Source organism: Triplophysa rosa, linkage group LG21, assembly GCF_024868665.1.
Source record: "Triplophysa rosa linkage group LG21, Trosa_1v2, whole genome shotgun sequence".
Classification (NCBI taxonomy): domain Eukaryota; kingdom Metazoa; phylum Chordata; class Actinopteri; order Cypriniformes; family Nemacheilidae; genus Triplophysa; species Triplophysa rosa.
The window spans coordinates 7905478-7931728 of record NC_079910.1 but is presented as its reverse complement, the minus strand read 5'-3'; the positions used below and the strand labels follow the sequence as shown (position 1 = coordinate 7931728).

Here is a 26251-nt window from a genome sequence, read left to right as displayed (position 1 = left end):
GTGTGAAGACAGCGGAGCTCATGTGATCTGTCTCTTGTGAGATAATGCAGTCAAATATAAGACGTTAATATTACTGTGAGAGATTTAATCTCATTTGCCCTGCTCACATACAGCGATATTAAAAAAGAAACACTGCTTTAGAAATTGTCTACTTGATATTTTTTCATCTTGTTCATGATATGAGGTATTATGTATGGCCAGTTAGGCAGCCCATAGTAGGGTTAGCACATCCAACAGTGCAGTAACCCGTGGACCTCCAGTGATAAAATCACTGTCAGATTGTATAAAAACTGAAGGGGGGGCTTTGCTGCCTTATTTTAGTCTGTCTCTCTGAACTTGTACCGCCCCCAAATATTTTCTACGCAGGTGGTGTTCCCTTCACTCGAGCAAAAGTGTGACTAAGAATGGAGCACAAGTTATTAGACACAGAAGTGCATTCCATGCCTTGTTTAGAAAAAAAGACAGCGAGAGGACACGTTTCCATTGAACCTTCTTCGTGTTCCTTGAACGTCTACTCTGCCCTAAATTGTGTTGTGTGATGCACAACATCACGCATGCCAGAATGAGCCACATGCCGCTGGTGTTTATCGTGGTAAAAGAAGACATGTTTTCACTTACCCTTGATGTGTATTTTAGTGTGCCGTTATTGAATTGTGTTTTTCAACACAAAGGTCTCTCTGTGACTGCTGGCAGCCTCTCAAAGATGTTTTCCCTGGAGGCTTCTCAACGGATCTCACTGGCAGATATATTTTCTTGTAGTGAACAAACAAATTATAGTGGAGCAGAAACAGTTCTTAAACCTCTTGGACCAATAGCAGCTTAACTTAGAGGACACAGAATGTGAAAGAGGACAGATGCTTGTTGGTGAAATATAGTGTTTTATCCTGTTATGCAACAAGTCAGGGACTAACGAAGAAATCCATGTCTGTATAGGGTTTCTCTTGACCTTGGCCGGAAATAAAATGAGTTCGTGAGACGTTCATGTGCTGTCTTATAAAGGGAAAGTATGCAGCTTCGTTGTGGAGCCATATATTGTATACAACATTATTAGTCAAAGTTGCAGAAGAGCTTAGTAAATGAAAGGAAAGCAAGCTAGACAATCTTTTACACACGTGGTGCTCGCTTGACATTTTCTAAGTCAGTCTCTTTAAGTGTGACTTTGATGTCATTGTTAACAGGCTCTCTCTTGTAAAGTGAACTTTCCAAAACGTGTTTTGCACGAGGGCGTTATCTTTGTTTCTATGTCCGTCAATGCCCATAACTTTTCTCTCTGACTTCTCTTTTGTGTTGTTGTCCCTAACTCTCCTCCCTTAGGGTTTAGTTGCCATGGCAATGGGACTTAGACGAAATCGAAAGACATGAGAAGGAATAAAAATGTATGCTGGAGGCTTAACAACCGTTATAGTACATACTGTATACAGTGCGTTCGGTTATGTTAACCGCGTCACCTACTGTATGACTCACACTGAGCATCGTCATTTGTACGTATTACACACAGAAGTAATTTTCCCACGCAGATACCTATTAAGCTAGGCAAAATATCCTTGTTTAAACTGGGATAGCTCTGTTTTTAAATCTCAAGCAGGCTAAGAAACTGTATTTTTAAGTCTGGGCCCTATTTTAATCTAAAGCACACGGCGCAGGTGCACTCAGGGCATGTCCGAATCCACTTTTGCTAGTTTGACAACGGGAAAACGGTCGGCGCGCATGGTCTAATCGGGTTGTCCCGATTCTCTTAACGAGTAATGGGTGTTTTTTGGGCGTAACGTGCAGTAAACCAATCAGAGTCTCATCTCTCATTCCCTTTAAGAGCCAGTTGCGCTCGCGCCGTGGCGGATTCGCTACTTTCACGGAGGAATTTGCAATAGCAAAGACTGGACACTTCTCCAGAGAGGAAACGCATCTGCTCGTGCGTGAGGTTAAAGCGCGAGAGCAGACCATCTACAGGACAAGCCAGATTTTATCTTTATGTACACAATAATAATCTTTTACATTGTAATCCATTTATTTTTTATATTTTGCATGTTTGTGTGCTGCTGCGCTTCCCTCTGTCTAATAAGTAAAGTGAAAGCGCGTTGTGGAGGCGCATTTTCTACTAAAGTGCTCTTTAAATAACAAAAAAATATTGCAATGCATTTGCTATTTAAACAACGCAGTGCAAGACGGGAAAATGAGAACTGCGTCGGGCTGAAACTAGCGAAAACACTTGCACCGCATTGCGCCAGGTAGGGCCCTGAGTGTTAAGCACACTCTGTTGACTTTGATTGAGATTTTCCCCTGAGCAGATTTCAAATAAGTATCGCCTTATCAATAACGGTGTGAAGAGTATCTACAGGAAAGAAAACTGCACTTTCATCAGCTTAAAGTATATACATAGCCGACGCCAGCTAAGCTTATCTGGTTTTTGACCTACATTGAGAACAAGGGTGTGTTCACATATGCCATGTTTGGTTCGATTAAAACTAACTCTGGTGCGATTGCTCTGTTAAGGCGTTTTCACACATAAGGGTTTGTTTCGAAACCTGGTACATTTTCTCTCTCGGTTCGATTCGTTTACGCATATGTGAACACGGCAATCGAGCTAGGATCCACCCTAAAACAATCGCTCCGAGACCGCCTGAACAAGGTGGTCTCGACCCGATTGCAAACGAACTCTGGAGCGATTCGGTAGACGTGTGAAAGCCATCCGACCCAACGGACCAACGAACCAGACTGTATCACAATGTATGATGGGTAATTATGTAAAGTTGCGTGACGCGAAAGGGATTGTTTTGCTAATGGCTCCCTGTAACAATGTTCAAAGTAAGGAAGGAAGGAGGCGGGAACCGGCGAACGTTAAACCAAACTTTTAATAAAATAAACAAACAACAAAACGAAAGTAAAGTGCTGACAGCTCCCTCACAGTCGACTGCCGGCCACACAAACACAATAAAACATAACATAAAATCCAGGCCTGGTTCTCTCTCGTCCTTCTCCTCTATTTATGCTTCCCGAGCTCCGCCGTGAGAGACGCGAGACAACGCGCAGCTGACGCTCATTATCACCCGCGTTACCGGCCGGAAAATAAACAGATGCACTCTGACCAATCGAATGAGAGTTTACTCGCACGTGACTTTTATTAACAAAGTTTGGTCCGTTTGGAAATATTGCCTTGTGAATGCGAACCGAACTAAAATAAATTTAAATATTGTAGCGATTTAACCCCCAGTTTCGGAACAAAGCAATCGATACACAGGTGTGAAAACGCCCTTAGTGTGAACGCTGCCACCCGAACCCTGGTGCGCACCAAACAAGCGGACCGAGACCGCTGAAAAGATGGGTCTCGGTCCACTTTCAAACGAACTCTGGCGGGGTTCAATTGAAATATGAACACGGACCAAAGGCATCGAACAGAACCAAAATGAGGAAGTGATGATAACAATATACGAGCAGAAAATCAAGTGATTTGGTAGTAACGGAGAAATTCCTGGCGCCGTTTTGACAGCTTTAAACACTTCATGAGGTCTTCGCGAGTTACTGCCTTGCTAAAAATACCGTCATATGCGCAGGCATATACTGAGCATGTATAACCCAGCACACGGCATTGTTTTGGATGTCCGGTAAGTTCCATTTTAAAATAGAAATCATAAAACCTGTCCAATCACGTTGCGACTTTACATGTAAGCTTTAGGTTCGTTGTTAAAATGCCAGTCTGAACGCTAAGCGAACCAGAACTAAATTGTTTTTTTTATTTTTTGGTCCGAACCAAAAGAACCGAACTACAAATATGAATGGTGCGTGAAGGTGAAAACTTTCAATACTTTTATGTTTTTATCAATGGATCAATTGTAGTTGACAAATCTGCCTAAAGGAAGCCCTGAATAATTATACAAATTTTTGGTTGACCTCATCCACTAGCATATAAAAGCATAGAAAATCTAAATTTGCTTTCGTGGTGTGTGGGTTGGTTTTAACAGTGAAAATGAGGAGGATAAACAGGCTCTATCTGCAGTAGCATAGAACTTCTGGGAGATCGTTTTATCATAAATTGTCAAAACTCGGAGCGTACAGATGCACTCTTTTGCTTTAGGGCCTGTCTTCCGTAGTGATCTCCGTGGGGTGCCCAATCAGTGCCATCTGGGCTTAAACATCCTGCCACCAACCAAAAACAGGGGTAGGCAGATATAAGCTAACACACAGGGAGGTCTACCCACATCCACATTGTCACATGCCCGACTGCTGTGTGTTGTGGCAGAAGAATGAGGTAGTGACACGATTACAGTAAAAATATACATTAGATTTTATTATGAACAGAACTCTTATAAACATGTTTCTTTATTGGACTCGAGGGTTGATTGTTGAATATGAAGGAAAGTGTGGAGGCAGGAGAGACATCAGCATGTGGGGTGGACTCGGGGTGGACCCAGTTCATTGCTTCTTGTAGAAGAGAAACAGGCATTGTGATATAATGGAAAGTGTACTTATCTTAATAGGATTTGTCATCTCTTTAATTATTTGGAAGAGGGAACAGGTGTTGCTGGTGTTGCGCACTATTCTGCCCACATGATCAGGACATTAGCGTTGCCCGGGGAGATACTGACAAACAGGCAGGTGGCTCACCATCACTATATGCACATCTCCATATAGACCTTCACACGACGGACGTTGAAGATGTACTTTAATCTTAAGTATACTATGGTATAAAGATGCACACGTGGCCAAACACGATTTATTGATTGTGTTTAAACACTATAGGATGATTGATTTGGTGGATGTTTCCGATTACATCCCTGGCACAAAGGAGTTGTTTTTGAGATTCTTTTCTATTTTGCTCTTTATATCTCAGTTGATGAGCTTTGGCAGTTTGTCTGTTTTTGGCATATGATGTCATTGTTTTTGAGAATATTCCTCCAAAGTTTGACTAGAGCAGCAAAGCAAAAATTGCAGCAACTATATGTTTTCCGGTAGAATATGAAAGGTCAGTACATTTAAAGCTAGCCGCTATTGCACATTAATATGTAATATAGTTACTATATTTAGTTACTTGCTATAGTTTTGTATCAGAAATGTTTATTTACACTGGTGTCCAAATATCTCCACATTAAAAATATGTAATTAAACCTCGCAAAACAATGTTTTAGTATTTTGAAACACAAAAACAACAAATGTAAAATGAAAGTGAAAGTGAAACAATTTACGATTCTACACTTTCTACTAATCAAATGTCGATTAGTGATTTTTACATATATTGACCATGTTCAAGATTTTTATTTTATGAATTGATGCTACTCATGCGTTTTGCACAAACTTGTCGTCAACGGCATGTTATACATGCAGAATATTAGCAAATGATGTTGAATAATATAATAAAATATTGCAATGAGCAATTTTTAAACATTCCAATACATACATTTAAATTTCCATTAGTGGTCTCAGACATGTGGACTCCACACACACAAATATATATAAAAACACACCAGTCATACGCTCATTCACACATCTCTCTACACATTCAGGATTCTGCGGTGCTCTTAAAAGCTGACAGCAAACAGATACTGTATATCTTAGTCATCAGCGATTGAGATCAGCGTTCACTGCCTGTAGTGACTCTTCTGGCTGTCTGGATGAGTACATCAGCAGTCAGGAGTGTTCATGTGCCCGGGGTTGGCTCAGGGCTTTAGTCTGTGTGGAGAAGGGTGTAATTTACGTCTCCTTTACACTTCTTATGATGTGTGTCAGCACTGCGTCTGGCCCAAGCTTGTGTTTAGCAGGACGGCAGATTAGCCGTCTTGGTCTATGATGGTACGTGTGGAACATGGTAAGGGTAAAAGGGAGAGAAAGAGCGTGGTTAGCAAGCTTCTAGCAGCAGCTGGGTAGGAATGCTGTGGTTTTCTTCCACAGACCAGTAGCTCACCACCGTCTGGCTTGTGCCATGCCTGTCAATTCCAACAACACAGAACAGACAGCAATAAAAGAGTTTTAAGCCTCTTATCCAGACGTTCGGAGTGTGTGACTGCTCTAGTACTAGTACTCTGTATCCAGTGTTCTATCATTTTTAGGCGTAGTGGACCTGAAAGCACAGGGTGCCCTAAATACAGCCATTTCACATTATATCATGGTGGTGAGCACAAGCATAATTTAATTGTTTTTTTGTTTGTTTTCAGGGGGAACCTGTGGTATGTCTGGCATTGGTTAACTTAAGAGAGATAGTTACCCCAAGAATAAAGCTTCTGTCATCATTTATTCACCCTTATCTTGTTCAAAACCTGTATATGACTGTTCTGTGGAACACAAAAGAAGATATCTTGAGAAATGTCTTGGTGGTTTTATTTTTTATGCAACGGCAGTCAAATGTTGTTTGGTTAGCAATGTTCTTCAAATCTTCTTTTGTGTTTCACAGTCACAGTCAGGTGAGACTTTTTCACACAATGGAAAAATTATGTTTTTTTTATATTTTAATTAAACAAACTAAGCAAAATTGCAACTGAACTTGACATCCATTGATGCATTGTCATGCTGTCTATGCATTGTCTGTAGAAATCTTTTCATGAGACTGTTTGCAGAAAATATGCATTTCACACATATAGGAGAAAAGATAATGACTAATTATAATAGTTTTTTACCTACTGTTGCACTTGTGTGGTTGAGTGACAATAAAGTGATTTGATTGATAATAATGATCAAAAATACAAATATTAAAACAGACACATCTATTCAGCTCCAAAACCGGAGGGTGCAAACAGGTAATGTGACCTATGCTTGTGCGCACGCCAGCCTTCCCATTAAGATCTTAAAATAGAAATATCTGTGTGACGGTTCACCTATTTCCACTTGAGTCGCCTCCTGAGCTAGTGTCTGATATGCCCGAGGGGAGAGCGTCTCAAATGCTGTGACAGGAAAGGGGAAGTGTACCGTCATGACCCAGTGGAGAAGACTAAAGTGTCAAAGTAAGAGATCTCTTCTGTGGGTTTAGTATGCATGTTAAGGGCACAAGTGTGCAAGCGAGGTGATAATCTCATTGTCAACCCAACATTGTTTGTGTGCTTGAGTTTGTGTATGCATGCTTGAAAAGAAATAAATGCTATCTCTACAGTTTAGCTTTTACACTTTGTGTTTGTCAGGTATTTCTGTTAAAAGTTTTTGTTTTTATTTGATGGTTTATCACCATTCCTATGTCATTCCTATATGATATTAAAGCACATCACATAGGCATGACTTTGTTCAGGCTGGTCCAGCTAAGAGGAAAAACGTTTTAATATTAAAGGCAATAGAGAATGTGAAGCTGACGTCACGCCTGTTGCATGTTGCATGACAAGCATGTTGCATGTTGCAGTGGCGCCGCCATCTTGGGAGGATAATACTCCACTGCTATTATTTTGTTTTGATTTACCGTTACTTGTTTTGTTTGATATATGGTGAAATCAAAAATGAAAGAACCATATGGGCTTTTCCTGAACGACTCTGCATAATGCTATTGCAGTTTTTAACACAACAAGACCGACCTACCATAGTTATTAGGGCTGTGTATTGGCAAGTGCCTCCCGATACGATACATATCACGATAGATGGGTCACGATACAATATATTTCTATGTATTCCAATACGACACACATTTGCGATATATTGCAATACTTTAAATAGAAAATGTAAAAAGTAGAGCTAGAAATACAACATGCTGTGCACCACCGGGGGTTTTCTGTAAGGATAAGTGTCAAAACATCCCTTACCTCTGCAGAGTGGCCATGATGTGCCATGCATGGACCTTTAGATCAGAGGTTTGGGTTCTCAAACTGTGGATTGCGCCCCTCAAGTGGGTAGCACAGGGGAGTAAGGTGGCTCATGCAAGTCACTTGGCTGTTGTGGTGCATTACAGTTAAAACGATGAACATGGGCAGTATAAAACCCCTGGTTCATCCGTGCTGTAAATGTGCTGGTGTCACATCTGTGAGAGCACAATAAATGTCATTGTTACTTTTCTTAATAAACTTTTTGTCTAATGCACTGCAGTAGCCAAGTGACTTGTGTCATGACTTGCGAAGCCTACAAACAGCATTATTTTATATAACTCATTACTCCATTACTTATTTTGAAAACCAAAGCACACCCACACATCAGCTCTGAGAGCTCCAAGCGTTCTTATATTTTTCGCCATTTTTCTTCCACTTACTTTTGGCTGTATGTATATGACATGATTTTAAAAAATAGTAGAGGTATCGATACACTATCGGGAAAAAAAATATTGCGATAGTTGCATGTATATGCATGATATTTTTGCACAGCCCTAATAGTTATATTTCCTAATCAAACAAGAAAACAATGCATTGAATGCACTAGCAGCTATCCTCCCAAGATGGCGCAACATTCAACGCGGCTGGACGTCAATTAACAAGCTCTATTGGCATTTTAACGGAATTGTGGGTCTTTCTCTTCTCTCAAAATCGGTTCATTTGCTTAAAAATATCCTTGTCTCCACTCATCAGAGGAGAGCAAGTGGTTTTGTGAATGTGCTTATGACTAAACCTTGAACTGTCATCCATCTGTCATTGTACTCTGAAGTCTTCTTTCTCCATCACTCTTGTAACCTGAAAGCTTTCTTGCAACCTCGAATCACTGTCTGTGTCTTTCACAAAAATGTTTTAGTTTTAGCGCAAGTTCTGCCAGGAAGACTCTAATGCTACGTCACTCATTACTTATAGTTCTAGCCTATCATCATCCAACACTTGGAGTATATAAGATCCGTACTTACTCAACATGTGCCTTTGCAGATACTGATGCCGACTTTTGCTTTCATTAGCTGGTCAGCTGTTAAATAAATGTCATTGCAACGTCATCTTGGCTCCTGAGTCTTTCTGGCAGAACCAGAGTTCTCATGTCTATCTTCCTTTCTCTCTTATTTCTTTCCTCTCATCATGGCTGTGATTAAACCTGCTATTTGTTGAAATGTAAACACAAATGACCTTATAACTAAAGGGGTTCATTTTGTTATGCCGCATTGGCTGTTGGTACAAACTACAGCCTTCCAGATATCCTCAGAGGCGGAGAGACTAAATACAGCTGTTTTACACCCAAGCGGAGAACAAGATTTTAATGCTCAGCATTTAGGGGCAGGGCTGGCTTGGGGGGATAGTTAAGGGTCTCTGGGGTTGAGTGAGTGGTGAGCAATAGGGCACAGCTTCAGCTAAGGAGATACAGAGAGTGTGGAGGCCAAAGAGGAAACGAATTGCACAAATGGGGAAAAAAGGTTTATACTACAAATAAAGCTGCGGTCGTAAACAACAGGTTACATAAAATGTATAGATACATTTTAAGGAAAATTTAATGGTTGCAATGATCCAGCAGTCGTGTGTGATTCAGATCAGAAGGTGGTGGTTGTATGCAGCCATGGGCTAGTAGAATCTGATGTTAGTGATGCAGTGCAGTACAATACGTTCCAACAAGGGCGATTGTGTCCGCACATCAAGGAGCTCCTGTCCTTTAGTAGCTGTACACACACAGACCCATATGAGGTGCAAACAGCTCTATTTCCCCTGCGTAAGTGAAATGCAATCTAAAGGCCAGTCCTGCATTTGAGAACAAGTGCTTTAGTGTACGAACACAACAGCAGAGGAAAATGAGAGACACTCTTCTGCATTTTTCGCTCCGCTCACAGTCCAATTGGTTTTGGCTGGATGACGCTCTTGTCATAGATCGATACCCTACTCAAGTATCCTGTGCAATTATGGGTTTAAAATGGTGCACGTGTAAATATATGGAAATGTAACAAATCCTGTACTTTAACTTCCTGTTTGTTTCCCCCCATTTTTAAGTTTGAAATTGACGTGAGTGAATCCACATATAAGTTTTTGTTTAATTTGGACATTTTAGCTGGTCTTCAGGGTCATAAGTCTGTTGTGTTCTGATGATGCTTTGTACCTTGTCTTCATCCACAACCACACAACTTTCAGACAAAAGCAGTGTCTTACATTGAACATCCAGACAGAGAAACAGGTGCTGTGGCTCGCCTCTTCAAACGCATTGACTTTTGAGGCCTTGCCAAACAAAAGCTGACTAAAGCGCTGCAGGTCTCCAGGGGCCTGAGTCTCTCTGAAAATTGCTGCCCATTAGAGCCAACACACCTCTCTCTTGCAGAGCGGCTGCCTCAGCACTCTACCACCGGCCGATCAATACATGGAAATGGAGCCCAAATTCCTGGAAAGGTGGACTTCAGAACACATGGCCTTCAGCACACATTATCGCAAATGTTTACATGTTAGCAGGCAGGGGCTGGTTTTATGGATTAAGGGACTCTTTGTCAATTCTTGAGCCGTACATGTGTGACCAATAACAAGTGCATTGAAATACAGCCAAATGTTAGTAAGTGTCTTTTGTTGTGTTTGCAGTGTCATGCATGTCATGCATGTAATCCAGTTAGTTTCGGGAGAGATAAATATGACTTGTGCTTTAAACAAACAGGGAAAAAGGTCTGCCAATCAAACAAGACAAAATTCAAATTGATTTATATAGTGCTTTTCACAATTTTGCACTGTTGCAAAGCAGCTTTACATTCGTATAGATAGTAGAAATAAAAGTGGAATATGTATTCATGAAACATAAAGAAAACAGAATTCAGTATATGAAATTAGACTACCGCTGGTGTTCTTCTGAAACCTTGTATCTCCATACTTTGTGGTTTTTATTGTTTGCCATAAATCATTGTTATTAGACACCCTTTATGTTTGTCACTGTATTTTGCTAATATCCAACCAATATATAAGCAAAAGTATCAAAAAGTGCTTGTCAACTTTGACAACACAGTATTTAATAATTAAAAAAAAAAAATCCTGAAAAACAGTGAATTTGGAAATCTGATGTTTCGGAAGGACAGCATCGCAGCGATGACACATATTATTGCAATTTCCTCAATACGGTGTACATTAACAAAATACACCTTTGATTGTTTAAGTTTGTATTTGTACTGTCCTATTCATAAGTTCTATTCACAAGCACTGTGTGAATCAAAGTTTTGATAGGATTTACATTTGTAAGACCAACCCTAAAAATTGCCTCTAAAATTGTAGTCATTTTCTATGTCAAAAAAATTATAATAGAATTATGATTTAAACATCTTCCAGAAATAGACGGCCATCAGAAATACCTCTCATATCCAGGGCTTGTGAATGTATATAGTGTATGATTGGATATGATTAGACATCTAGCCAATTGACCCTTCGCAAAGCCCTCCCCCTTTTGCGAAGTCCGACATCATCCAAAGTGCTCCCACTGCACTAAAGAATATTTATTGTGAAATAAATGACGTGTACTTTCAGCAAAAGCAATAAGAAAGTCTGCAATATGCAGTATGTATTCAGGATGTGGAAGTGACTAGCAATAAAGTGAACAAAATAAAGATCGAGCTCTAGCCTAAAGTACTGTGCTTGATGTAACGATAGCGCCATTGGTTTCTGACACGTTTAGGCAATGGGTGAAACTGTAATTACGACCACAAAGATCAAATTTTACCTCCGATAAAATTCTATTCTAAATTCTAAATAATATCAGCGTTTTGATTGGTCCGGTCACCTGTCAATCAAACTCCAAGTGTAGGGTCAATTACAATGATTGAGTTATTGGTCAAATTACATGATTGAACAAATTCATGTTTATTGTCAAGATAACATTCTCTAAAAAATGTCTTTAAATCTTATGCCATGTTGCCCCTCAAGCTCATTTCTTTTTTGCATAGCTCAGTGCCTGCCTGATGCAATTACTATATAGAGAAAGCAGGATTTTGTTTCAAAGAAATATTTGTGTACATTTTATTGGTTGTGGCAGCAGTAATTCATCAAATGATGATCACATTATGGAGAAGAGCAGTATAACCGGGCATATAACCAAACCTGCTGTGCACTGTAAGCATTTAAAGAGACTGTTTAGGTGCTTGGCTGTAGTGATGGAGAGATGTTGGGCAGTCCCAATAAAGCATGACAGATCGTGGTAGTCTGCTGCATGGAAAATTGCGGCATGCAAATTGCATTCGAGGTTACATTTCGGAACCTGATTTCTGAATTTGCATAATCCAGTTATGCAAGTAAATAATCAGTTGCAATTCAGTCTTCGTGAATTCCCCCTGATCTTTTTTAATGATGATTGTTATTATGTGTATCACCATTACAAAGTACTTTTAATGGAACTTCTACATATAACAAAGCATGGGAAGTTTAAAAAAGCAATTTTAACCAGAAACTGTGAATCTGTATTATCCCATAGTTTAGAGAGGAAGAATCCCTTCTGTTGCACGCGGATTCATTATAATGACAGGGCTCAGAAGAGAGATTTAGAAGGAGAGGCTGGGGAAGAGAGAGATAGAGATGACAGAAACTGAATTCGCTGATCACTGGGGACAAAGCCCTCCCCCTTTTGCTAAATCCGACATCATCCAAAGTGCTCCCACTGCACTAAAGAATATTTATTGTGAAATAATCATTTCTGGAAAAAAATGACGTGTACTTTCAGCCAAATGCAATAAGAAAGTCTCCAATATGCAGTATATATTCAGGATGTGAAAGTGACTCGCAATAAAGTAAAAATAAAGATCGAAGCTCTAGTCTAACGTACTGTGCTTGATGTAACGACATAACGTCTAGATAGCGCCATTGGTTTCTGACACGTTTAGGCAATGGGTGAAACTGTGATTATGACCAAAAAGATCAAATTTTACCTCCGATAAAATTCTATTCTAAATTCTAAATAATATCAGCGTTTTGATTGGTCTGGTCGCCTGTCAATCAAACTCCACATGTAGGGTCAGTTTCAATGACATTATGGAGAAGAGCAGTATAACCGGGCATATAACCAAACCTGTTGTGCACTGTAAGCATTTTAAAGAGACTGTTTAGGTGCTTGGCTGTAGTGATGGAGAGATGTTGGGCAGTCCCAGTAAAGCATGACAGATCGTGGTAGTCTGCTGCATGGAAAATTGCGGCATGCAAATTGCATTCATTTACAACTCTTAAAATATTGCCTTTTATTTAATTCATCTTTAAATTATCGATGTTGTTGAACAGTGCAGTTCCTGCATTATGGAAATGTGGCTTTGTCATCTCTCTTGGCTTTCAGCCACACCATTACAGGAATGAGTTTACATATATACTTCAGACTAACACGAGAGCTGCTTTTCATTACAATATTACCACCCTCCCATCAGATGAGTGATGGAGAGTTACACATTTAATCCAGGCAGAAACATTAACACATCTGAATGCATTTGCTGTGTATTATGTTAATTCGACGGAAAACCCAGTTGGTAGAATGATGAGCAGTCATCATGCAGAGATGGTGTATTGGTTACCATGGTGAGGGATGCAGGGAGTAAATGATGTGATTAGCCATGGTGGATATACACAGATTAATCGAATATTCCCACAAGTTTAGGTGTGAACAGGTGTTTGATTTCTGTATTACAAAGCTGGGCAAATTTTCTTTTGATAGAACAGAGTGTGTTTAGACAGAAAGGTACAAGTCGGAATTCTCTCAGACACAAGCCCAAGATTATTTTTGTTGTCTTGTTTACAACCTGTTTCTATCAGATACAACAAAGCCATTTTAGTTTCTTACCTCCATCACTCTATTCCTTCCCTCCTATTTGAGAGCCCCTGCTCTCCTGCGTCCATTCATCTCAGCATCACAGATCTCTTTACACTCCTCCCCTGCTTGTGCTTTCATGTTGACTTTCTTGCAGAGGGCCGATGAAACAGCCCACTGGCCGCTCTGAGCTGAAACACATGCTCTCCTGAAATTACAGGCTGGCCTGCCAGCGGGGGGCTGTGGGGAATTCTGTGTTTTCTTCCGTCCAACTGTGTGAGAGAGAGCCAACCTCAGATAGCCATTCAGTCCTCATGCAGAGTTCTTTTTATCGCAGTCCCTCTCATCCGTCTCACATGTTTTGGGGTCTGGCATTTCAGGGACCCGCAACTCTGCTGTGAATTTTCATTTAATCAGCCTTTCTAGTTGTATTGTGGCTATTCCAGACCAGTGTCTGTTGAATTTCAACAAAATCAAACCTCAGGAGTGACATAAGTCATCCAACAGCAATGTGAAAGACTGGCAAGACACATAAAACTGTGATAAAAATCAAGGTTATCACATAAAAAATTATCTTTTGAACTTTTCCTAAATACATGTACAAATATTGCTGTTGTATTATTTAAAAGTGAATATAAACTTTTTCTTTGCCATATTTTAGGTCTAAAAAATACAGAGCATCTTTCATTTTCTGCAAATAAATGCAAATAGAAACAATATTTTTATTTCAAATTTGGTCGAAATATTGTAAGTAGTTCACTGAATGAAACTACTCAATCTCACCTAAACCAGAAAAACTGAAAAATTGTCTCTTAATTCTTTCCACGGATGTATATATGTATATATACCAGATACTGACTGGTTTTCAGACCTCCCCGGACCCTCCAATACAGTAAAACTGCACATTTTAGAGTGGCCTTTTATTGTGGCCAGCCTAAGGCACACCTGTGCAATAATCATGCTGTCTAATCAGCATCTTGATATGCCACACCTGTGAGGTGGATGGATTATCTCGGCAAAGGAGAAGTGCTCATTAACACAGATTTAGACAGATTTGTGAACAATATTTGAGAGAAATTGTGTACATAGAAAAAGTCTTAGATCTTTGAGTTCAGCTCATGAAAAATGGGGGCAAAAACAAAAGTGTTGCGTTTATAATTTTGGTCAGTGTATATAATATACAGTATATATCATATTTTTACTTTCCCATTGATTCTAATTGGTTTAAGAAAAACAACTAATATTTTAAAATGGTAATTTTCTTTTTTTTACTTAGAATAAACCTTATAATCACTATGTATACACAAATTGATCTGCAGGATATTATATACAGAATATTATGTAACAACATCTTATTAAACACATTTTCTTTCTCTCTCCCCTCGTTGCAGATGTCTGCGCTAGTAGGATTTTAGGAAAAATCCTTTCTAAAGAATTTAGCATTGACACTCAGTCACAGCCATATTAAAAGAAGTTCTCTCTCTCTCTGCACATCACCAGCACTTAGCAAAGCTTTTAAATCAATTCATCCTCTCTTTTTACCAGCAATCAAAATGGAGGAGGACATGCCTTTCTCTCACACAACCTCGCACTTCTCGACATTCCTGCAATTTCAGCCTCTCTGTGTTAAATGTGAATTAGTTTTCATTTTGTTCCAAAAACTTTTCCTGCTATGCACGACTGCATCAAAGTTTCAGGACCAAATATGTTTTTTACACTCTGTATGTGTTGTATGATTGATAACGCATTGTTTTATGTGGGTGTCACTGCTGATTTGTGGAGGATATGGTAAGCGTTGGCTGCCGGTTCCAAGCAGCCTTTGGGTCCTGATAACATTCAGTTTCTTGCTCAAAAAAACAAACGCGGGTAATGAATAGGATTTGGGTTTTTCATAACTGCCACTCTTTCTAAATCCGTTGGATACGTGCTGAGTGCTGAATGAAACCATTCCTCACTCTTATGCCCCATGCGTAGACAGTCTAGCATGTTTTTCACACAGTGAAGGATTCCCCCCTGAGCACACAGCGGCACATATCAGGAAAGCAGCTTTACCCTGCTGTTTAGCCAGCAATAAGAGTTCTAATCCCTCCACTTTAGGTTCTGCAGAATTCCATCTGGGTTGAGGTCAACTCCGTTATTTCCTTGATTATTCTCCAATGAAAGTGGAAACTTTGCGGATTAGATCTCAACAGGGGTTGTTTTGTGTATCAGCACAAATTCTTGGTCAGTTCTGCTGCAGTACACAAAACATTAACTTAATAAATTAGTTGGAATTCTGTGTTAATCTCTAACCAGGAACTTGTTCTCTGTTTTTCCTCCTGCTTTTATTTGTTCAAGACAGTTAAAGTTGGCAGAAATAGAAGCTTGTGCTCCCCGCTGTCACATTGCTCCAACCTTTTACCCTATAGGAAAGAAAAATCACAACTCTTTAATGTCTCCGTTGTTCCTAGAAAGCAATTAGATTAGTTGGAGAGGTTTAAGTCTGCTTTCTACTTCCTCTGGAGTTCTTGAAGAGATGTCAACACTGTCTTAAAGGAATACTTTAAAAATGATGTCATCATTTATTCATTTAGTCATCATATGTTGTTCAAAATCAGTATTACTTTCTTGTTTCTGTAAAGCACATAAGAAGATGTTTGAGAAATATCTCTGTGGTTTTGTGTCCATACAATGGAAGTCAATGGAGCCAATATGGCCAATAGTTACAAACATTCTTCAAAATATCTTCTTTTGTGTTCTGCAGAAGCAAGAAAGTCATACAGGCTTGGAATGACATGAGGGTAAGTAAATGTTGAGAGAATTTTTTGGCTGAACTGTAACAACAACAGTGCTCAATTTTGCAAAGATACTGAAGTTTGCCATCAAAATCAAGATATTTCAATATGAATTCAAACATTTCTTTTCAAATTATTCCACACTATCTAAGCTATGCTATACACATTTATTTTATAGTTTCATACTCTAAACTGAATGCCATTTGTTTTCTTTCTATTTATCTTTCCTAAGCAATTTCAGAAGATAAATGTGTGTTCATACTTAGTTCCCCTGTGGTGACAATCAAGTTTTTAATGTTGTTTATATCTATGTGGTGTTTTTAATATGCTTTAAGATAAACCATGTGCTAATTCATAATTTTAAACCATTGCAGAGTATTTTGTCCATAAAATTGAAGTTAACCAATTGACAGTTTCCAAATGCAGTTAGAATCTGCCCCCCAAAGCCGATCCTAGACGTCTGGGGCCCCTAAGCAAACCTTTGTGATAGTTAAATTTAGATAAACATAACTGTAAACTACAAGAAATAAAAATATATCAATTAATTAACACAGCTGTCAAAAAAAAAACTTTAACACGCAAACGTGGTGTGCTTTTACTAACCAAATGAGGGATTAACAAAAATAAAACATGATAAATATAGTTTACTCAAGAAAGCCAAGCATACGAAAACACATCAATAATTCTCTAAATGTGATGACACAAAAATGACATATTATAATGGGCAAACGAATTACAGTGGATTGCAGTGGTGTGCATTATAGCTGAGACTCACTTGAACACTGTACAGTTGGTTTTGTAAATGTAAGTCATTCCCTTTAAATGCTATTGAAGTTAGAAACGTGTGTATTAATGTGTAGCCTATGTAACTTTGGAGACGGTCCCTAAATTCAGAGTATTGAAAGTCCAACGTCAAAACAACTCTATGCCAGTGGATAAATACTGAATTAGTAAATCTGTACTTGCATAATTTGGCAAAACTAAATAAGACTTTGAAAATAGTACAAAGGATACAGACGGATAGCTCCGTTTTAAACCCATGGCCATATGTAAATACGCATCTCACATCACGCGCATGTTATCACCTGCCGCGCACTACATGATGTCCGAGTAAAGTAATTACATAAATAAAGTAATAAAAATGAAATTTCCGAATGATTCCTGTTAAGTTGAATCCGCAAGTTATAAAAATAGCGTATTGTTTACATTATAATGTTTTTGATTCGGTACTCAAGGGGGCCCCCTGGTGGTGCAGAGGCCCTACGCAACCTGCGTATAGGAAGGATCGGCTCTGCTGCCTCCGTTTATGATGTCATAACCCTGTAACCTGCAAAAAGAATTGCGCTGCTTACACGTCGAGTGAGGTATCTATGTACCTATAATCAACGGTCCAAGCTTGCGATTGGGAGGCGGGGACTTATTTGCATATACATTAATCCATGTATATAAATGCAGCAAGGGTGTAGAGTTACATTGAAGTCATTTTAAGGCATGTAGAAATTATCACAGGAATATGCTTAAAGTTGAGTTTTAAGTGACAACATTATTAAATGCATGCATGAACTCGCCTAATAAAAGAGGAACATAATCAAATTTCCGCTGGGTTTAAAAAAAATGCAGTTTTAGTTAGTTTACATTGTTGATTCTGACACAGTTTGACATCTGGGCAAAGCATTTTGTGTCTCTGGGCAGAGAGCGTTTTATGTGTGTGTGTTTCCGTACTGTCAGACCGTGTTGAGCTGAATCAGGAGGTCAAGCAGAGGCTGCATTAGAAGGGTGAGAGACTCTAACAGGCAAGACTCTTCCTTGCTGCTGCTGATAACCTCAGACAGCCACTGTTCTGGGTCAGGAAAAGAGTCGGGGGGCACAACGTCTAGAGAGAACAAAAAAATTTGGTGACCTTCCTGTGAATGAGGATTAAAGTGTGTTTCCTGTGGACATCCCCCTCTGCTCGTTTCCCAGGGTCCCTCTGACACCAGCACGGCAGTGTAAGCCTGAGCCTCGACTTTGGGGCGGGGACTATATTTAGTTCCCCAGGGTCACACGACAACTTGGATAACCAGTGTAGCTCTTTATGTCTGCCGTGGACCAGTCTGATGGAATCTCATGTGATTAACACGAACTGGGGTGTGTGGCATGAGGCCTGTCAACATGGGTCATATACATTTACGCACACACATATATACACAGAGTGAAGCATAAAATTTGAGATGTGAAAAATGATCTTTAATTTGCCCTCTCTTTCTCTCTCTCAGACTCATACTCAGCCGCCGGCAGTGAGGGCAGCATCTCCACCTCTGTGGCCTCTCTGCCCCCCCAAACTTCGGGTAGTTCGGCCCCAAACTCCCCCAGCTCCCGTCGCTCCGTCAGCACCCTAAAGAAGTGGCTGACTAATCCGGTGCGTAAGCTCAGCGTTGGGGCGGCCGGAGCAGCCAAGGGGGAGCGGCAGGTCCGCAGACTGGAGGGCAAACCCCCACCTCCACCCACCAGGAGCAGCCAAGAACTTGGCAATCCACAAACAACAGAGGAGGAATTCACCATTCTGCCAATTATAGACAGAGAACAGGTGAGGTTTAGATGTTTAAATGTGTATTTTGGTGTATTTGATTGACATTTAGTGTATTATTTAAACAAAAAGCTATTTGGAAACTTAAAGGAATAGCTCACCCAAAAATGAAAATTCTGTCATCATTTACTCACCCACATGTCATTCCAAACCTGTATGATTTTCTTTCTTCTGCAAAACACAAGAGAAGATATTTTGAAGAATGTTGATAACCAAACAACATCGGCCCCCATTGATTTCCATTGTATGAACACAAAACCACAGATACATTTCTCAAAATATCTTCTTTTGTGTTCCACAGAAGAAAGTCACGTACACATCCGATATCACCACACTACAGGTGTCTCCCCGCTCATTCTGTTTCTCATAAGACAGTGTGAATTGCACCACACTGCTTGACCAACTGCTCACTCGAGCTCTGTGGTTCACCTCCACATAAACCACAGTTCAAATGAACCGTGTGCTGGCCGTCTGTCGTGACCTTTACTCGCTACGACCCTCAGTCACACCCACTCATCATACTCACATAGAGCGAGGAATTATGGGTCGGTTTTATTTTGACCTTCGTATTGATGCTTGTGAAAGCCTTGAGAGTAAAGCCTGCAGTTCCTGGCTGTTTTAAAGCTTTATTTTGTGTGTGCAGGAGTGGAGAGATGGCTTGCCTGCTCCCGGCAACTACGATCCAGGTATCCTGCAATCCCACAGCTACGAATCAGACTCTCCACAGGGATTCACCATGCTAGGACAAACACAGGTCAGTCCAGCCAATCAGATGTCCAGGATCAGAGTGTGTGTGGAAAATGAAAAAAATTAAACCAACAAATGAAAGTCAGAATTAGTATTTTGTCACACTGTGAAAAATACACACACACATACTGCACGTACTGTATATAAAGCTGGAGGAGGGTGAATAAATGGAAATGGGTGGTTAGATGAACAACAACATGATGAACAGGAATGCTTCCTTTTGATATGCAAGTAAATGTGATTATAGAGTCCATCTGTATACACCATGATCAGAAAATAACCATTGCAAATATGGAGGTAAAAAAGAGATAAAGTCACATTAAGCTTTTTTTTGAGGAAATGTACATTTTTTTAAGCTTCATTCCATAACTTTTGCCTCTGTATTGCCATCTGCATGATTACCATTACATCACTTACCACTACATCTGTGAAATCCGAATTGACAGCTCTTATTATTTTTGACATATAATATTACATGTTTTGTAATAATTATCATTATTGCAAGCTTACTGCTGCAAATAGAAGGTAAAGTATGTAGACAATTTTGAACATTTTGTGTATATGTACAAAATGCTTTTTGTTTTTTAAACCGAAAAGTTAGAATATTACTCCGCGTAATAATAAGTCCGCGTAAAGTGACATGAAAATATGTGTTCCGAGTTTGTCACACAACAGAAAAGTGTGTTATTAACCACCCAGCCAAATTTGAATAGAGAAAAAAACATCCAAGTAAATAAAATAAGTTATCAAAATCTTGGAAAAATAAGCAGGACTCTCTGCTCTCAAATGCTGGGGGCGTGTCCGCTGTTGGCGCTGAAACCACGCCCACTCGCGTCGCTCAACCAACGTCTAGTCCCCAGCCCAGTAGGCTGAATTATGAATTATGTGAATACGTTTTATGGGAGGATTTAAATTCAAACATGCAGATAATAATACAAATTAAAAGGTATGCATATTTGGCGTGCTGTCTGGTGAGATGGATCTAAGCCCGGCAGTTTCCTCCGAACTTGGAGTACTCTTCCCCTGTCCCGGTATTAGCACGAACCCAGAGCGCTCCCCTGTAGTCCTGCGAGAGAAAACGGTCTCGTGGTGAGGAGCCGGGGTGGTGGAGGGATGCCTGAAGACTGTAGAGAGAATGCAGGTAAAACGGCTTTCTCTATTTGTAGTGGTTCTCTTGAGCTGATAAGGTAGATGCTGAGATTGCTGATAGCGAACCAGCCGGGTGGATTAACTGCTCGTGCTCGTCTAGTAATTTGTTAATTAAACATCATTCACTGAAGCACGTCGCGATCACGCGCAGTGATCCTCCTTCCGTTCGCATTATTCCCCTCCATCCATTTGCTTATGCGTTACCATTTGCTTGTTATTTGGCGTGATATTTGTTTAGTTGTGTAAGTGAGAGCCTGAAAGCGTGTGCGTGAGAGATTACAACCCTGAGATTGTGATTGAGCAGACACCTGATGCTAGGTGTTCTAGTGATAGGGGAGGGGCCATGCATGCTCGGACGCTCCATTGCGTCATCGATCCCCCGTTTTAGCTCCGCCCAAAAAATCCTGAACAGAGAATTGGTGAAAAACTGTTTAACGGTTTAACTCCACAATTCAGTACTACATACTTCTGAGTCTTTGTAATGTGTTTCAGCAATACATTTCTAACATCTATAATGTGTTTAGAAACAATTCTCAGAATTCTCTTTCCCAGGACTTTAAATAGATTATATTATATTAGAGATGCACAGATATATTGGCCAATAATCGGTATCGGTCTATAAAAGCAATTTTTCACACTATTGGCTATCGGCCAATAGTTAAAAACAGCCTATCATCAGGGCTGGCTATCGGTATCTGATGAGAAATTTAGTATTGGTGCATCTCTAGATTATATCCATATTTTTTCTGGTATAAGAAACATAATAAAATAAGATTTTCTATGGTAGTTTTTTATATTTCATTGCAACGTCCTGTCTCTCTCAAAGGAGAGGACGAGCTTTAGTTAACATCACAGTTCATTCTGGACATGCCTTTCTCTCTCTCTTATTCAGTGCACACTGACACATCGCTTTGTACCTGACACAGAGGGATTTTTCTGTAGGAATTCAGCGTGAGTTTATTATTTGTTGGCTAATGGAAAATTCCTGAATGAATATGTAAGCACTCCTCCGATGCGGCCTGTCTCACGGACGGAGGAGCGCAGCACATGTTTATCAAACTGACTGTTTTGTTATATTCCCCGCACACATAGAGGTCTGACACAGCAGTTTGAGAGAGGAGCTGCCGATGATATAACCATAGCGTGAGTCCCGTCATCCCTGACACAATGACACAAGGTCATCCCTCTGCTCTAGCTAACTTTAAAAATAATTTCCTGTAGAAAAAAAACAACCACTATGATCTCAGCTTTTTATTAAAGGAACAAGCAAAGACCCCTGGCTTCTGGGTAAAAAACAAGCCGCGCAGATAAAAAAGGGAAAATTAAAAGCGAGGGGGCTCTCCTGCGGCCTGTGCCAAAGCACATCTGAAAATGATCTGAGTAAACCTGCGAGCCAGTCAGGAGAGCTCATACGGCTCTAAAACATACAAACACACAACCATGTATGAGAAAACAACAAAACAGTGTAATATTACATGCAGACAGACCTGGTGTAATGCGCACATCAGTACAGTGTAGGGCTTAACATTACACTACACTACATAACTCACTATTTCTTAATCAGACAGAGTTCTTCTTGTTCACTTGGAAATGTTTTTCTTTTTTTTAAATGTAAACACCCTTGAAACTTGATATATTTACATTTATGTTTAAAAATAGAAAAGTATTTGCTAATGGGGAGGAAGACAAAAGTTAATTCAAGATATATTCTCTGAAAACAGTTTTATATTTTGTTTGTATTGTTTTATTCTTAAAGAGAGAGTTCACCCAAAATGACAATTATCATCTACTCACCCCCACCCCATTAACTTCCATTGTATGGACACAACAAAACCACGGATACATTTCTTAAAATATCTTCTTTTGTGTTCCACAGAAGAAAATGTCATATACAAGTTTGGAATGACAGCATTTTATTTTTGTGTGAACTATCCCTTTAAGATATTTTACAAAACAAAACTGCTAACAGTGATTGAGGGATATACGACAACATACTTGTTGAAATATCTGTAAACGACGTTAACATCATAACTTATAGTCGTGTGTTTGAACATGGAATTTCCGTTTATTGTAATCCACATCATTTCAACATGATGAAATGTCTCACATCATTCTCTCACACACATACAATACAATACAATACAATAAGAAACTGCACACACAAGCAAAGGAAGTGCCCCTACAAACTACCTGAAAGATGTAGGAGACTTGCTGTCCACCACAAGGTCTCAGCGTAAGAATCTTTGCTATTGAAGCTGTGTTTGAAGAGGCTATGTGACGAAAGTGGGAGTCCAGCAGGTTATAAGACATCTAGTCACCCACGAATGTTGTTTTATTTGTTTCTTTGTCAAACACATTGCTGCTCACTTACGCAGACACATTGTAGGATTTTAAGAGAAAACAATTACAAGTGGTCGTTGCTGATAATTGGTTCTGGCTTTCTGCAGCCACTGATATCTCTTTTCTTCATTACCTGTGCGCTGTCTCTTTAAATCAGCTGACTTTATCCATTCAGCAGCTATGACGCATAATGTTGTACGTTACAGGGAGCAGTATGTCAGTTGACAAGTGCTTATTATGTGTGTGTGGTCACCTGCACAGTATTGTGATGGTTGCCAGGGTGATGTTTTAAGGTTGCTAAGGTATTCTGGGTCTTTTAAATGCATTGATATGCAGTTGCTAGGGTGTTTACCCTGTGATGTTTATGGGTGGTTACATGGGCATCACTAGAGGAGATCACTAGAAGAAAACTTCTTAAATGTATCAGTACGTTTTTCCACCCATCAGACATCTGCCAGGTAAAATTGTAAGTCTGCTATCATTTCTGTAACACAAAGAGTCCTGGTTATGCAACAGTGGTTGTTTGTTCAAGCTCCCAACCTCAAGCGTCACTATTAACAACTGTAAGAGATGTGATAGAGCTTGATTTACAGCATAGTATATGTGCTAGTTTTACCTCTGATGTGGTTAACAAACACCTTAACAAAGACAGAACGTCTTTGAACTTCCTTTTTCCGTCCCAAGAGTCGCCGCTGTGTGCTCATCTGTCCTCAAGTAAAACAATGGTCCATGTCAACCAGAGCAATTTGGGAGTTTTAGTGAGAACAGGGTGACTGAGGTCAGTGGCGTTATGGTGCAGAAGTAAATTCGCTGAAACAAATTGTTTGTTGTTTTTGGGCCAGTCAGTTGAGAAATTTTGCAAATCGGGAACGGAAGAAACACCTCCATTAAAGATGCGTCTGCTTATTAACTGACTTTTGTAAGGCACATTTTATAATAAGCATAAATCACAAAGGAGACAGGCATTTTGCGCCTTATTATTTCATCTAAATACATTGAATTAAAACAAAACTGACTTTAATTGAATTGCAGTGGTTAGTGAATTAAATGAAAAGCTATGTGCAAATGTGGCGCAGCAGTTTAGCAAATTCGCCCCTCGGCAAGTCTGTCATGATTACGGGAGAGCGCTGAATTCTTGTTATCATTCAGTCACTGTCACAAGAAGACCCAGCGTGCTCCTTTCTCGTCACCTAGGCAACCTGAGCTATTACAACACCTCATATCTTCCCTCCCTCTCTCTCTCTCTCTCTCTCTCTGTCTTTCTCTCTCTCTTGAGGAACATTTTTAGCGTTATGTCTCATCTCTTATTCACAGTTATTCCCTCTTTGTCTCCAGATCACCCATTGCACCAGCCTACAGGCGGACGACAATAGTTCGATGTTTATGGACGACACTTCCAGCCAATCATCAACCACCGCAGACAGCGAAGAGGACCGGAGGAGTGCCTTAGAAAAAAGCATGTGTGTGTGAAATCATGATGTCAATAGTCTTACCCTTTACGTAACATTATAGAACGGCTCGTTTCTGGCCTCTTATGTAACACAAAAGAAAAGCCTATCTTTCGCTTTTTTAATTGCAAATTTGAACGGATATTAGATGTTCACCAGCAGTCATATCATATTTGCACATTTCTAGAAAAAATCCCCTACAGCTTCCATTATATTAATATGCCATTCAAGCTCAAACCTCTGCTGATATTAGATGCTCGCCACGTGTTTTGCACTGTCTGTATTGTTTTGGAATCAAATGACTTCACGAAGCCAATAAGATCTAAAGTAGCCCCCTCTTTCTCCTGTAGGTACGTTCTGAAGGAATTAATAGAGACAGAAAAGATGTATGTAGGTGATCTAGGACTTATTGTGGAGGTGAGCCACATTCTCGTTCACAACATTACAAAAAATAAATGGCTTTCGCAGTGGCTTTGAAAATATCTATTAGCAAATCACATGAGGATTTAATCAATGGCGTTATGGAATGGTATCAATTTCCTGTAATCTTAGAACAACCAGAATGCATTTCAGAGCATTTAATCACCGTAGAATTAGATTTGATGTATCATATGACCTGAATTTTTGTCAGCTGTAATACTGATTGTATTATAAATCAAAGTAATGATGCCAGAAAAATGCTTTATTGTCACAGATGAAATGGTGTAGTTTCATTACAGTTGAGTGCTTTGTGGTCATGTGCTAAGTGAGGTTACAATGTAATGTCTTTTTCAGGGCTACATGGCCACCATGAACGCTAAAGGAGTACCGGAAGATATGAAGGGGAAAGACAAAATAGTGTTTGGGAATATTCATCAGATCTACGACTGGCATAAAGAGTGGGTTTATCTGTGTTTGCACATGTGTGTGTGAGAGTGAGAAAGAATTTAAGTCTTTGAACATATTCTTAAAACTTTAAAGACAGTTTAGACTAAACTTTCCCCAGCGCTTTGTTTAGATGTGAAATTCTGACCTTATAACCGGTCTGTCTGTTAAAAAGCAACAAATGATCTTAGGCTATATCTATGCATGAGAAATGCTTATAGTATGAGCAAAGCGAGTGTTTGGTGGTATGATGGAGAACGTCTGATCTCCCTTCTGTTCTGAGTAGTTATTTCCTGGGTGAGCTGGAGAAATGTGTAGACGAGCCTGAACGACTGGCCCAACTTTTTATCAAACACGTAAGTCTGTCTTGTTATTCTTTCTCTTGTGTCTGTCTTTCCCTACTCTGTGTCGTCCAACAATTGAACCAATTTTACCCAAAGATTTTGCCTTGGCTATGCTGGGACACCAGTTAGACCAGCATCAAAGCCGCGTGGACCATCGCACAAATTCTTGCTGGATCTAATCTGTTTTTTCAGAAGAGAAGATTGAGCAGAACTTCCTTTGACAAACAGAGCTGAGAAAACACAGAGGGCTTTTAACACTCACCGTTTTAACACCCCATTTATCCTCACAGCGTCTCACTCTATTTTGGGCCCCCATTTGGACCCCCTGTTACTGATACTGGCTGTGTGTTTGCCTGTGTGTCCATTGGCCCGCCTCCACGAGGCTCAGCAGGGTCAGGATGGAAGCATGACAGAAAAATAGGCGAGAAGTAAGAGAAATAACAAGCACGTCCGCATCCTTTGATAACACTGCTGCTTTAC

At 39.8% G+C, this 26251-nt stretch overlaps 1 protein-coding gene across 3 annotated transcripts in view; it reads left to right on the top strand.

The window, feature by feature from the left end:
* Positions 1-26251, top strand: part of arhgef25a (Rho guanine nucleotide exchange factor (GEF) 25a) — a 59108-nt gene that overhangs the window by 21367 nt on the left and 11490 nt on the right. For all 3 annotated transcript variants that reach the window (XR_008961623.1, XM_057319574.1, XM_057319575.1), the window contains 6 exons: positions 18569-18879; positions 19523-19633; positions 24451-24575; positions 24914-24980; positions 25338-25441; positions 25714-25783. Coding sequence is in view for 2 of the 3 variants with exons in the window: in XM_057319574.1 (XP_057175557.1) it covers positions 18569-18879; positions 19523-19633; positions 24451-24575; positions 24914-24980; positions 25338-25441; positions 25714-25783 (788 nt within the window). In the remaining variant the exon portion in view is untranslated. The remainder of the gene's footprint in view (positions 1-18568; positions 18880-19522; positions 19634-24450; positions 24576-24913; positions 24981-25337; positions 25442-25713; positions 25784-26251) is intronic.